This window comes from Amphiprion ocellaris, chromosome 7, assembly GCF_022539595.1.
Source record: "Amphiprion ocellaris isolate individual 3 ecotype Okinawa chromosome 7, ASM2253959v1, whole genome shotgun sequence".
Classification (NCBI taxonomy): Eukaryota; Metazoa; Chordata; class Actinopteri; family Pomacentridae; genus Amphiprion; species Amphiprion ocellaris.
In genome coordinates, this window is record NC_072772.1 from 23,584,041 (window position 1) to 23,598,101 (window position 14,061).

General features: G+C 41.1%; 1 protein-coding gene across 1 annotated transcript; it reads right to left on the minus strand.

Moving 5' to 3' along the window:
- Positions 1 to 427: 427 nt before the first annotated feature.
- On the minus strand, positions 428 to 9,854 carry LOC111581222 (aldehyde dehydrogenase family 3 member A2-like). The gene is made up of 11 exons (XM_023289322.3): positions 9,721 to 9,854; positions 8,527 to 8,688; positions 7,936 to 8,167; positions 4,717 to 4,802; positions 4,409 to 4,617; positions 4,173 to 4,290; positions 3,691 to 3,832; positions 2,967 to 3,133; positions 2,719 to 2,818; positions 2,384 to 2,622; positions 428 to 1,210 (listed from the first exon to the last, which is right to left on the minus strand). The coding sequence occupies exons 2-11, from the start codon at positions 8,686 to 8,688 to the stop codon at positions 1,190 to 1,192; spliced, it is 1,476 nt and encodes a 491-aa protein (XP_023145090.1). The 5' UTR covers positions 9,721 to 9,854; the 3' UTR covers positions 428 to 1,189.
- Positions 9,855 to 14,061: the final 4,207 nt, after the last annotated feature.

Genomic DNA, 14,061 nt, shown 5'->3' on the forward strand with positions numbered 1-14,061 from the left:
ATTAATGATTAAAATGACATTTATTCTGTTGAAATATTGAAAAAGGTCACGCACAAACCACTTTGAAAAAATCACTATTACTATCAATGGGACTAAATTCGTTAAGCCCAAAGAAGCATTCACAAACAGTACCAAATGCACCAACCATAGAAAAGTAAATGATTCAATGCCTTAAAAGATAATCTAAGTGTTGGTAGTTGTTTTGAAGTTGATAAATTCTGGCCAAAAAGCTGATAATTAAAATTTTTAAAATCATTTTGTGCGTGAGGTTTTTTTTATCAAATCACCTTAAAAGTAAGATTTTATCTAATCTTTAATAAAAGTTCATCAAATTATGATACAGGGATATGAGGTTGTAAAAAAGTCATCACCCTAATGCTCATATACAAATAACAATTCACAAAAAGTCAAAAAATCTGCAAAGCAATTAGTTGAAATGATTATTTATTTGCAGACAGCAAAACTACCATAAAATCCAAATGGCACTTTTACATTCAGACAGCATATTCTCAGGATGGATTACAGTGGGAACAGTAGTTTTACACTGATTTCTACTCTGAAATGAATCACTGCATCACTGCTACACAGTTGTGTAATTTCAGAACAACAAAGTAAAATCTATACACTATCAAAAGTCTGGGCTCCCCAGACAATCTCATGTTTTTCATGAAAACTCACTTTCATTCATGTGCTAACACAATGTAGCATTAGAACACAGGAGTGATGGTTGCTGGAAATGTTCCTCTGTACTCCTATGTAGATATTCCATTAAAAATCAGCTGTTTCCAGCTAGAATAGTCATTTACCACATTAACAATGTGTAGGCTGTATTCCTTATTAATTTAATGTTAACTTCACTGAAAAAAAATGCTTTTCTTTCCGAAATAAGGACATTTCTAAGTGACCCCAAACTTTTGATTGGTAGTGTAAATGTAAATTACGTAATTTTAAAGATGATAATACTATAAAACTGATGTAAAATGATCAAAAGTAGCTTAAGGTGTAAACGAAAGGAGATGCAGCCTACATATTTTAAAAACACAAGTCAGTAAAATATATCTACATGAATGTGAAATGATATGGACCGGCAAATATCAGGAGCATTATTATCTGCTACAGTGCATTTGTCCATGTGGCTGTCCCAGGATCAGCAGCAGCATCACAGGGTGTAACTTCAGAGCTCTGCTGCTCAGCTTCGTCGCAGGAACCTCTGCAAGCAACATGACACACCAAACTGTTTGAAATACACAGATAACAGATAGTTTAACTGTTCACAGGAGCACAAGTGTGGATGTCAACAAAGGTGGTGGGGTTGACTGTAACAAAAGAGGCCATTTAGCTATGGGGAGTGAAGCATGCTGGGTAATTACAGGGAGGGTAGATGAGGGGGCATTATGTGGCTAGATTTCCTGGACAACACCACACATTGTCTGCTAGAGACAAAGCCATTGTTGTATGAGGGTACAGGCCCGTAGGACTGGGGTATGTGGGTGGGAGGATGCTGATCTGATTATCTTGGGAAAAAGTATTTGTTATTATTTACAAAGTGGTAAACAGCCACCACACAAATAATGCACTAGTTAAAAAAAACATGCATCTTCTTTTTCAATTGTTATGTATACTACCAGCCAAAAGTTTGGACACACCTTCTCATTTAATGGTTTTTCTTTATCTTCAGACTGTTTACATGGTAGATTCTCACTGAAAATTGAATAAAATCAGTCTGCAGTCATCTGCTTTCATGCAGGTACTTTAATGGTGTAGCCTTTACAGATAACAGTAGTGTTACTAGCAGCAACAATAACAGCCATCACAAACTTTCATTAGAGTTGTCAACAAATCCACAGCTGTTGTTGTCATTTGTCTTTCAGTTAATTACCAGTGTGAAAGACAACTCTGTCTTTAATGGACACTTGTATGACACAAATTTTTCAAAAGTTCACCCTATTTACTTCTTAAATATGCATTTAACTGCTTTCAAACACAAAACTTTGCAAACTATGTTGTTGTATTGCACTGTATTTGCATGTTCTAAAAAGAAATGAAGGTGCTGATTATTTACTGTAAATTGATACAAAGGGTCCAAGTTAGTAAAATGTGATTTGGTACTAAAATAGTCAGGAAATGAGACACTGTTCAGCAGGTATGACTGAATTACATCCCTTCATTTAAACTGAAAGTGTAATGTAAATAGTCTTTTTATCAAGGTGTAACAGGTCAGCTGAACATGCAAGAATGTCAAAGTAGTCTACAGTAAATCGTAGAGGAAAGATTTACAGACAATAAACTGTCAAAGAAATCTCCTCAACAGCTAGAGCATTACTACTACCAAACAAAACCTTTTTCCTCTTTGGACTGGATTAGTATAGTTTAAGACATTTACCTGCACCACAAATGCTGTCAAGCCAGCCAGCATAGCCAGCAGTGCCAAGCGGCGTAGCCGGCCAAAGTTGAGCGTCTTTAACAGGAAGAATCGAGCCCAGTCCAGTTTCTTGGGTGTGTGCGGTGGGTAACGCATGCTGTTGACTCCCTCCAACTTCAGCTGCTTGATCAGGCAGCTACGCATGTGGCTGAGCTGGTCAAAGCTATGGCGGCCAAGGTAGCTGCCCATACCACTGTTACCTGAGGAAGAAGTACAATGTCATGAAAAAGCATGTCAGCATTAAAAAGGAGGATAGATACCACTGCTGCTGCTGACTCTGACAGCCACACACTCACCAACTCCTCCAAATGGAAGACTGCTGACAGTATAGTGGACCAGACAGTCATTAGCCAGCAGGGCTCCACTGGATGTTTCAGCTATTACTCTTTTAATCAGCTGTTTGTGAGACAGGAAGAGTGAAGGAAATCCAGTCAGACCAATGATGAATCACAATCACAGACATAAAATTAACTCATAATCAATGGAATCTAAATGTTTGCTTGAATAACCGGAAACAAACATGTCTGCAGATGATGAATTATACCTTGTTGTCATGGGAGAAGACGTAGACAACCAGCGGCTTCTCTCGCTCATTAATAAACTGGATGGCCTCATCCACACCACTCACTGTGATGACAGGCAGGAGTGGGCCAAAGATCTCCTCCTTCATCACTTTGGATTCACAGGTCACATCCTTCAGTACAGTGGGAGCTACACAGAGACAGGAGGGCCATTCAAGGAATATTCACCAATATACTGCCTAAAGGGTTTACACAGTCTAAACAGATTGAACTAAATGAGCCAGCTGACATGGTTTGGCCATCTGACCAGAATACCATCTCAAGGCCTGCTTAGTGAATCAGTTTAAGCATGTCCAACCTGAAAGAGACAGCAAGGTAGACCAAGGTTATGCTAGAGGTATTATATATCCCTTCTGGTGTGGGAACACCTTTGGATCCCTGAGAAAGTAGTCTTTCTTAGCCAGACCTTTATGTACTGCATACTGCTGCAGCACAGAATCATTCTGCTAAAGGGGAAAAATGCTCTGGTTTGCTTGTCATTCTTTAAACCAACAACAGCCATCTTGGGCGAGGGAAAGTGAATTATGCAGCTTTGGTGTTTCCTTAAAATAGTGGAACTGCTGTGTTGGAACATTTGTATAAGCACACAGATAGTAAAGACAGAGAGAATGCCAACTAAAATGATTGGCCAGGGGCAGGCTTACCAACACTTGTAGAGACGCCCACTTGTTCAAGCACACCACATACCTATGTAGCACTGGGATTCATCAGATTCTCCACCAAGAGCAACTGTACTTCCCTCCATGAGGGCCATGACTCTCTTAAAGTGCCGCTGGTTGATGATGCGTCCATAGTCCTCAAAGGTTTTTGGATTATCGGTGTAAAACTCCTGTAATGTGTCACATTAAAGGAAGATTATCCTAGAATAAAAGATTTTTACAAAGAAAAGACATGGAAGCCTTGCCTCCTAATGTCTATTGATCCATAAGTTGCTATACTATTCATTGCATATATATAATTTACCAAATGAAAATAACAATTATCTTGTGAAAACAGAAGGAAGTAATACAAATGAAACAGGAATGAGCCATTACTGCTTCAAAACAGGCAGACATTTTTCAAGTACTACCAGTGGTTATGATTACTAACAACACATAAAAAACTTACCTGAACATAGCTCAAAAATACCTGGTGTATGTATTAAAATGTTTTTTTTTTTTCAGACTAACCTCGATGCTCCTTTTAAGCTCCTCAAATACTCTGCTCTGGATGGAAGGTTCACACAAGATGTAGTCTGGAGCGATGCATGTCTGACCGCAGTTCACAAACTTTCCCCATGTGATGCGACTGTATTGGGAAAAAGAGAGAAACACTTTGATCTTTAGGATCCGTGCTGTGTGTTCTGTGGTCCTCTGAAGCTTCAATACAGCTTATTTATGTGCTAAGATTTATAGAGAAAACTGACCGACATGCAACAGCGATGTCACAGTTCTTGTCGATGTAGCAGGGGCTCTTCCCTCCCAGCTCCAGTGTTACTGGGGTGAGGTGGCGAGCTGCAGCCTCCATCACCAGTTTGCCCACTGTACTGTTGCCTGTGTAGAAAACGTGGTCAAATCTCAGCTTCAGCAGCTCCTGGGTCTCTGACACTCCACCTGTGACCACTGGGTACATGTCCTACAGAGAGTGTATCCAGACATTAAAACCCCCTGCACATTCACAATAACTGTATGAGAGGTAAAAACGTGTTGTAATCTAATCAGGCAGGAGGCTCACCTTGTCTAGATACTGAGGGAGAAGTTCCTCCATGACCTTGGCAGAGTGAGAGCTGACCTCAGATGGTTTTATTACTGCTGCATTACCTGAGAGATGAAAAAGAGACACAACGGCAGTATAGTGAAAATTGTCATCCATCCAGTATCTATACTCTGCTTAATCCTCATTAGGATCTCTGGGGGCTGTAGTCTATCCCAGCTGACTTAGGGTGAAGGCAGGAGACACCTGGACAGGTCACCAGTCTATCACAGGACTACTTATAGAGACAAACAATCACACTCACATTCACACCTACAGACAATTTAGAATCACCAATTAACCTGAGCATGTTTTCGGACTGTGGGATGAAGCTGGAGAACCCGGAGAAAATCCACATATGCACAGGGAGAACATGCAAACTCCATGCAGAAAGATCCCGGGAAGGTGGGAACGTGAACCAGGGATCTTCTAGCTGCAAGATAACAATGCTAACCACCAAGCCACTGTGCAGCCTTGAAAATTGTCAAACACTTTGAAAATGAAGAAGAAAACTGTAGTCCTACAATAAATATTAACTTTATGAAACTCCCAAATAAACAGAATATTAATGATGAAACTTTTCTATGGAAAATAAGTGTTAAATGTGTCACTGATTCAGCAGGTGTCTAAAAATAGCTTTGTCCAGTACTGTAGAGGACACTTTGACTTGTCTTAACAACAAGAGCACAGGTGTTACTGACAAAATGAACAATGATTTTCATCTACTCTAATGTGCCAGACCATCATCAATTTTTATTATTACTCCACCAAGGAACATGGCGGAGTTATGTGAATGATCGGTGTACATCTGTCTGTTAATTTGTCTGTTAATTTGTCTGTCTGTTAGCAGCATTACTCAACAAAAACGAACTAACAGATTTGGATGAAATTTTCAGGGAAGGTCAGAAATGACACAAGCACCAAGTGATGAGATTTTGGCAGTGATGCAGCTTATAGTCTGGATCCATGGATTTGTTAAAGATTTCTGTATCACAGCGAGATAGCGACATGGCATCACTGTAACTATGACAACAAGTGAACACTACGTCAGCTGATTGCGATCCTACTACAAATCCACTGCTGCAGACCTATCGGGAAATGATACAATGACTGAGCAGCCTTGGCGGAGTACTGTGCTCTCTGAGTGCTTTTCTTGCTGTGATGTGTCAAAGTGACTCCTGTAAAATTTCTGAGGCAATACTTGACATTGGTGTTGGGTTGCAGTTTTCTATTCTGCATAGTGTTGATGAGCCTTCCCTAAAGAAGATGGATGGACATGGCTACATTGAATTCTGTACTTATAGACTCTTCGTTACATTATAAAAGCTACACATTTGGACTTTTTTTTTAAACCAAGAGTTCCATGAGAAGGTGGATATCATTCTGTGTGAGGGGGGGAACAGAGGGGTCTACACGAACTAGCCCAGCTCTGTCCCAGGCAGTAGTATCAACCTCACTAATAAACACACTATATCTTGTTTAATTTGTACAAGAACAAACATGCAATAATGTGGTGGACGACTTCTTGATTCTGAACACATTTTACTACCACCTAATGGAGGCGAGCAGGCTGAGTTTTTAAATTTTTTTTTTTTTTTCACCTTTTTCCAGCATGCTAAGCTGACATGTTTCTGACTAGAGCTTTAATTTCAGGACAAGTTATTAATTCTTCTCAACTAACTTTCAGCATAAAAGTGAATAAGCATATTTTCAAAGTGTTGAACTATTCTGATAAAATGTCTTCTCCCTCTGGGATGGATTTAAGTTCAATAAATCCCTCACAAACATGCATCCCTTTATAATCTGATGGCCAATAATATTTCAGATTCATGCCTGAAGGCGGCCTGCTCACCATTCTGTAAAGTTGTGACAGCAATCTACAAGGTCAGACATGGTAACATTTCTGTATCACTTCTAACACATTCACAAACCTGAGCTGCACACGGTCTCATTAACAGATAGACACATACAAGCAGCATACTTCAAGTTGTGTCAAGTGATTTGGGGAACGTTTTTTCCACATTTCAGAGACAATATTGGTCCAAAAATTCCCCAAAGAACAAAATATGTAGCTTGCTGCAAAATACACCAGACAATGTTTTCATTTTCTTTGCTTCTCATTTATTACAAACTGAAATGTTCATAAAAATAAAATTTTACAGCGATGAAGACAGACTCTGTAACTGGTCAAATTAATGATTCTCACTAGTGATTAATGCAGTACGGATTCTGACAGAACATTAACAGGAGATAAGTTCAGTCTGTTGCTTCCAGCTGCTTATAGGAGCATTTCACCTGAGTTTATTAAACACCTGCAGCGAGATCCATAAGCATCTCCAAAGAGAGAGTCACACCTACGTTCACATGTGAAACGACAGAACAACAGTGCTGGTAACTTCCTATTTAATCCCCCACACAGAGAGAAGATCAGTCTGGGTCACAATCCAGTGGCAGTTACACTGTGTACATTTTTTCATCACATCTACGAGGGGAGCTATCACACAGAGTCACAGTTTATCAGCTGCAGTTAAATTATTATCCTACGGCTGAATCATGAGCTTCCTCACCGGTGTCTGAATATTTATCTTACTGTTGGTAAAACAACAGTTAGATTATCATGACACGTCAACAGAAATTTTATGTTCAGGAAATCAGAAATAAACTGGATTTTTAGTGATGTAGATCATTTGATAAGCTACAATTAGTTTATATTTAGTCTTTTGTTTATTAGCGTGTGCGTTACTAAATGCGCTGAATGACAAACACTGTGCATGTACCACAGCTCTCTTCTTTTCTCTGGCATTGTGGTGGGTATATCTCAATGAGGAATGTTAACATAAAAGTGACCTCTGTCTCAATGACAAATTGCCATAACTTTAACATAATCATGAAGCAATGTTGAGCATCCCATGTCTGAAAAGGGCTTATGACTTTGTGTGCTAGTGCAGAATAAGGCGTACATGAGGGGGGTTACAGCAGAGCAATAGAGCGCACATATGGAGCCTCTGTAACTATACCATAGGCTAAGCACCTTTTATTAATACTCGTAAACAAATATATATATGGATATAAATGGCTACACATGAAGCTCATCTGATTTAGTGACTGCCAGTTCAGAGTGGCAGTACTACTGCTCTACGGGGGACTAAAGTATAAGCTGTAAGCAGTTATTGAGGTACTACACACAGGAAAGCTCCTTACCTGCAGCAATAGCTCCAACCAGTGGCACGAGGGTGACAGCCCAGGGGTAGTTCCAGGCCCCGATGATGAGCACCACCCCCAAAGGCTCGGGCTGGATGTAAACCTCATCTGTTATAGTGAGGAAGTTCTTCTCGACCGGCCGAGGAGCAGCCCACTCTGCCAGCTTCTCTATAGCCAGCCTGATCTCTCCCTCCAGTTTCATTATCTCAAACAGCTCCGTCCCATTTTCACTCTGAAAGCACAAGCAGGGACAAACTCCAGTGCTCTTTCCTCGTCTGCTTGCAAATTCAGCCATGACTTTACTCTTATATTGATTTGTTCAGCAGAAACACATTAATCACCATAATTGAAAATGTGCCTCATTTAGAGTGAATACCGTTACTCTGGCTCAAGGAATTAATGGCTGCTAAGGACAGAAGACTAAAGGTCATACCTAAATAAGGAACATTGTGAAAACAGATAAAATAATTTAAAAATTACAATATTAATTTAAACAAAAAATTTCGAACAAGTTTTTCAACAAAAATACCTCCTCTACTAGCACCATTACTGTGTTGGTAGTGAACCTATTAATGAAAAAATTTGACCCACCTTTCCGAGGTCCTTCTTTAGGGAATCTGCAATGTCTGTCCGTCTGTCGCTGATGAGGCTCAGCAGGCTCTTCAGCTGCTGGATCCGGTACTCCAGAGGTTTGGTTCTGCCGGTCTGAAAGGACGTCCTGGCCCGCTGGACCACCAGCTCTTCTCGGGACATCTTTAATAAAAGAACACAGTGTTGGCTACCATTTAAATCCCTTTGTTGCCTTCTGCGACCTTCTGGTTAATTAAAACATCTAGGAAAGCAAATGTTCTCAAAAGTTGGCCAAGAATATTGTTAACTACTGACCTAATATGAGGAGATGCTGACCTGCTGTTTAATCGACCAACATAAATATACTGAAGCCCACCTGTGACTGATTTTAGCTCCACGCTGTTCAGATACAACGATCAGCCACAACATTATGACCACTGACAGGTGAAGAGAATAACACTGATGCCATCAGCAGTCCTTGATGCTGGCTGCCACCCTCAGCAGAACAATACGCTTCGATACACCCCAAAAACTACTCAGGAGTGGCCCGGGGAAAACGATAGAGCTAAGGTGTTCACCTGGGTTCCACACTCCCCAGATCCAAGCATCTGTGGGATGTACCAGGATCAGCCTGATCTAGGTAAGTCCCACCCTGCGACCCACAGGTCCTGTGTCCATGCCCCACTGGGTCAGAGGAGTTTTAGCAGCATAAAGGCGACCAACACAATATTAGGAAGGTGGTCATCATGTTATGCCTGGTCTGTGTATGATTCATATTCGCTTTAATGCTGTATAACCAAAACGCTGTAAAACACAGGAATGACCAGTTTTCACGGGGGTTTGTTGTGACTTCTTGGGGATGAACTGAAGGCTGTCTGTGCCAATGATAACGGGAAAATGAACGAGGTTAGGACCATGTTACAGAGTACATTTGATAGCTTCCAAAAGGTTAGCAGCTTTAGCAGTGCATTCAGTGGACCATGCATTATTGCCAGTATAAGGTCGAAGCTCATTAATATCTATCAGTATTGAACATTCTACAGATTCGTCGTGGATCTCCAGCTTGGCTTAGCTTTTGTTGCTAATAGCAGCGGCGTAACTAACAGCATTGGGAAGTGTTAACCAGCTAGCATTAGCGAACACGTTAGTATTAATAGATAGGTAACATGTTAATAAAGTGACGTCTGAAGAGCAGTTGCAGCAAATAAGTTTTACCTTTCACGGCCAATATTCCTCCCTGACAATCACAAAATCCAAAGTTACGACACGGTGCCGTTAGAGAGCCCAGCAGTGACGGTGCGAGAGATTGGTCTGTCCATGTGTCAATCAAGGAAATCACCAATCAGCGCAACACATCATCAGCTTAGTGCCTCCCTCCTTAGCAACAACAACAACAGCACAGCCGCAGGCTGCAGTTTACAGTAAACTCTACATCACAGACCTGCAGGTATTCGCACTGTGGAGGAATGTGTTTGGGCCAAGTGAACTGCCAATTAGCACAACAAAAAATGTAAACAATGTAACGTGGATGGTCTAGGTCTGCAACTTAGGCACTAAATTATTAGTAGCCATGCCAAATTTAAGATTTTTATTTTATTTTTGAGATGGGATTTCTGGGTCTTTGAAGGGAGCTGGATCTTGAGGAGCCGTTCCTTTCAAAAGACTGGCTCGTTGTTATATTCATTTATTTTACAAGTCAATCAGGGGTAACTCGTTTTTATCAAGGAAACAATAACAATCAGCAGTTATAAGATACGATATGGATCAGAATAATTCAAACTTACACATCCCACCAATATATAGCCTACTCTGTTGAGTCTTATTTATATTTTTATATATATTTTATTCTTATTTATTATTTTTATATTATTTTCTCTTTTTTAGCTGATGATTCAGGCATTGCATCTGTGAATCTTCAGAGGAAGTGAAGGCTAGAGTGATGGTGAGGAAACTTTCAATCTCAAAGACCTACAGATCATCATAAAAGAGGAGTGGAACAGAATCTCTTCAGTGACATGCAGAGACTGTTAGCAACTATTAGAACTCTTATGGGATACCGTTAGCAGTATCCTATCATAAGAAACTACAAAATGAACATAATCCAACTTTTAGAACTCTTTGATATCTATGGTGGCAAATAAAGGCTTTGTCCCTGATCACTGGGAAATAATACGAATAATTTTGGGCATTGCATTTTATTTAACTTTTTTTTTTTTTTTTTGCAAAAATGCAACAAAAACATCCTGAAGTTCAAAACATTTCAATCCAGAAGATATTCCATGACGCATCAAGATGTTGTGGTAGACCTTCTTGTTCATGATACCATCTATTTCAACTGATCTGTCCATGCTGTTTCCACAGTTCAGTTCAGGCCAGCTTCAGTTGTTGCCGACTACGCGGAAGAAGATCAGCTAGGTTTTATAGATAGTGGTAGACAGGTGTCTCCGCCATCTCTCTTCAGTTTCTTTAGATTTGCTGCTTTGCCATTTTTTTACTCCCTTGTGTAGTTTGGAGCGCCAAACTGCTCGGTCAGTGCAGGTGGACGTGCATAATGAAGGCTCCATGTTGAAGTCTATAAGGTCCCTCATCAGAACATCCCTGTACCTGAGACGAGGTCTGCCAACAGGCTTCGTACCCTCTTTCAGAACACTGCGAAGGATCTGTCGAGGCAGGCGGGATTTAGGCATTCTGTGTACGTGCCCAGACCACCGGAGATGGTTGAATTTCAGCTGTGATGACAAGGGATGGGAATTGGTCATATCAAATAAAGTCTCATTTGTCATTTTGTCTTTCCATGTCACACCAAGGACAGCAGATTCCTTGTGTGAAAGGCATTCAATCGGTCTTCTTGGCGTCGGTATGTTGCCTGTTGGTGTCGGCTCCCAGGCGGTGTGGTCTCTGTCCTCCTGTAAACTTGGTTTTGAAGTTGTTCAGCTGAGAGACAACAACCTGGAGACGTACTGGAAGTCACAGCCTCACCTGGTCAACATACAATTCAGAAGGAGGACGACGGTGAAGATGCTGTGTATTTATGCTGATTATAAATCAGAGGAGAGCTACACTCCCAGTAAGATATACATCCACAAATGGAACCACATACCATAATCAAAACATAATAATGTGCTTTACTGTGTTTTTAAAAAAAAAAAAAAAAAAAAAAAAAAAACCCTGTAAATTAGAAAATTCATGGTTAACAAAAACAATTATATTTTAGCATTAAAGATATCATTTGATTAAAGAGCTGGTGGATTAACAATTACAGAAACATGAAAAAATGTTTTGTTAATCAGGATTACTGTTAATTTAGGGCAGCGATGGCAAACACCTTACACTGGGTGGTGGTCTAATACATTTATTAAGCACTGTATATTCAAATACAATGCAACAACGCATTTCCAAACAAGACAACCCAGCAAACACACAGTGCCGGTCAAAGGCTGTTTCCTTACCACAGTCCTGTGTGACAAACGCACCTGAAGAAATGCAGTTTCAGTTCAACAGCTGCAAATAAGGGCATTTGTAGGTAATGCAGACTTCAATCCTCAAAAGAAAGCTTAATAAACCCCCTAAGCCGTAATTGTTGTAAATGCATTCTGATGATGTTGATAACTTTTCTCCATGTAATATTAATTTTAACAGAGCATAAAGTGCACTAAATTCTGATCAGCTGTGACATGCACATTAAATCACCAGTTCCAGACAGTTGTGTTGAATGCACTGAAGAGACAGGAAAGTAAAATAAACTCTTCATAGGAATATCAAAAGATACAGAAATACTGGGAATGGGTTGTTGAATGTATAAGCCACATAACTGGTAAAGCTCTAACTTCAAGCCATATCTGCATTAAGAATTTACCTCAAGGACTGTTGTTTCCTTGTAGCAGTCTGCTTCTTTACTTTGGACACTGATTTAAAATTCAACCATTATTTCTCTGAGGCTTTCATAAATTTCCTATTACACTTGAGCTCTTTTTACCCAAATTTTTAAAATCTACACAGAACTACATGTATCGAATGGCCGAAAGGACGGCAGCTGCAGCAATCACAGAAGCAAAAACTCGAGTGTGGGAGGAGTTTGGAGAGGCTATAGAGAAGGACTTTTGGTTGGCCTCAAGGAAGTTATAGCAAACCGTTCGACACCTCAGGAAGGGGAGGCTGGGCTTTGCCCAGACTGTTTACAGTCAGGGGGGAGCTGACCCGTACAGGGGACGTTGTTGGGCGGTGAAAAGAGCTCGTTGAGGAACTCCTGAACCCGGTAAACACGTCCTCTGCGGATGAGGCAGAGCCTGAAGACATGGGGTAGTCTTCATCCATTTGTGGTCTTCATGGATGGGATCTCAAGGCACAGCCGGGGTGAGGAGGGTGTCAGGTTTGGGGACCTCAGGATCGCATCTCTGCGTTTTGCTGATAATGCGGTTTTGTTGGCTTCCTCTCATCATGACCTTCAGCAGCATTGGAGCAGTTTGCAGCCAAGTGTGAAGCAGTGGGGATGCGGATCAGCACCTCCAAGTCAGAGGCCATGGGTCTCTGCCGGAAAAAGGGTGGATTGCTTCATCCAGGTTGGGGGGGAGTTGCTTCCTCAAATGAGGGAGTTCAAGTATCTCGGGATCTTGTTCATGAGTGATTGGAAAATGGAGCGTGAGATGGACAGGCGGATTGGTGCAGCAGCAGCAGTAATGCGGGCATTGTATCGAACCGTTGTTCGGTACAATTTACCAGTCCATCTACATTCCAACCCTCACATATGGTCATGAGCCTTGGGTAGTGACCCAAAGAATGAGATCGTGGATACAAGCGGCTGAAATGAGCTTCCTCCGCAGGGTGGCTGGGCTCAGCCTTAGAGATAGGATGAGAAGCTCAGACATCCGGAGGCAGCTTGGAGTAGAGCCGCTGCTCCTTCACATCAAAAGGAGCCAGTTGAGGTGGTTTGTAAATCTGATTTGGATGCCTCGAGGGAGACTTCCTCTGGAGGTTTTACGAACACGTCCACCTGGAGACCCCGGGGCAGAACCAGAACACGCTGGAGGGATTATATATCTCGTCTGGCCTGGGAACGCCTTGGGATCCACCAGGAAGAGCTGGAAAGCGTCGCTGGGGGAGGGATGTCTGGAATGACCTGATTCGTCTGCTGCCTCCGCGACCTGGCCCCGGATAAGCAAAAGAAAATGGATGGATGGAAATACAAAGAATTAAGCATGAAAAAAAATATGGCTCAGTAAAACACCTTAATTTTTTTTAATCTCCTTTTAATAACAAAGACCATATTTGAGTTCCATAAAGAACAAGAGAGACACCCCTCAGTGAGAGACACAAGTATGACATTAACATTTCTCTGAAAAATCTGTGTTGGAAAGTGTTGCATCTTCAGGGAGGTGACTGACAGCGGGGTTCTTCAGAATGCATTCAGATCAAGCTGGAGAGGCGCGAAACGACAGGGTACATACATTCAACATTCTAGAGGTTCTACGGGGTAAGATGCAGAGTTGGTACCCATGCTTTATCTAAAAAAGTCCATCTGCAGGTACAGTCCAAAATGGTACAGAGCAAAGTTTCAGG